At 39.2% G+C, this 988-nt stretch overlaps 1 protein-coding gene across 1 annotated transcript in view; it reads right to left on the reverse strand.

Annotated features, from left to right (window-relative positions):
* The window catches only part of LOC104520542 (ectonucleotide pyrophosphatase/phosphodiesterase 4), a 4,798-nt gene extending 4,312 nt beyond the window's left edge, over nucleotides 1-486 (reverse strand). The window contains 1 exon segment of the mRNA XM_010162256.1: nucleotides 2-486. Within this exon segment, the coding sequence (XP_010160558.1) occupies nucleotides 2-450 (449 nt within the window). The 5' untranslated portion in view covers nucleotides 451-486.
* Nucleotides 487-988: the final 502 nt, after the last annotated feature.

Consider the following 988-nt stretch of genomic DNA (forward strand, 5'->3'; position numbering starts at 1 on the left):
AAAGAACTGAGGGGTCGTATTGTTGATTTTGACATCGGTACCAGGCCACATTGCAGCAGCGCTCGCTCCATTTCCCTGCTGTTGATTTGTGACCCAAATTGGAACCGCCTCATTCCACCAGAACGGATCTGAATCGTTGAACTGTGAAAACTTTTTCTTGGCATCTGAGTCGTACATGTCATTAGCCACGATGCCATGGCTTTCCTCATATAAACCCGTCACTATGGTGTAATGGTTTGGGAAAGTCTTGGTGATAAAAGCATTCGTAACTTGTTTTACAAGCACACCACCTTCAATGAACTCCTGAAGATGAGGAAGTTTATAAGTTTCCAAGTAATCAGCCCTGAAGCCATCAAAGGAGACGAGGAGTAACTTGGACACCGAATCACCAGGAGAGTGAGCACAACAGGCAACTATTCCAGAAAAAAATAAGGGTAACATCGAGTTCATTGTTGATACTTCAGAGTATTTCCAGCAGGTAATCAGATGCACCTGAAAAATTTAAAAAGATAAAGTATGTAACACAATTGTACTGGAACCAGTTTAACTAGCTATACATTATGTACATCTTCCTTAGAGAGGGTAACTGCAAAATAACCGGTCTAACCAACCACTGAAGTCAACAGTATATTTCCCTACTGACTTCAGAAGTTTCTCACATATTGTCATAGTTTTTCATATATTAAAACAAATGAGCAATGACATTTTTTTCATTCCAGACTAAATGTAAGGAAGAATTGTTTTTCCTCTCTTTTAAGCAATTATTCCATCGTTCTGTGTGTCTTACTACAATTCTACATCCCAAGACAGACAATCAGTATTTTCCCTCTTGTTCAAGCGCAAGCACCTGAACAATTCTGCCTCCACATTTAAGAGTCCTGTGCAGCTCTAAATCCTGCTTACACATCACTGTTCAGACAAAAAGTTTGTTTTCTACTGTAATTATAATTTTTCTTTTTCATCCCACCTTTCCTTTTCCACAGTTGAG

Source organism: Antrostomus carolinensis, unplaced genomic scaffold (genome assembly GCF_000700745.2).
Source record: "Antrostomus carolinensis isolate BGI_N321 unplaced genomic scaffold, ASM70074v2 scaffold19852, whole genome shotgun sequence".
Classification (NCBI taxonomy): Eukaryota; Metazoa; Chordata; class Aves; order Caprimulgiformes; family Caprimulgidae; genus Antrostomus; species Antrostomus carolinensis.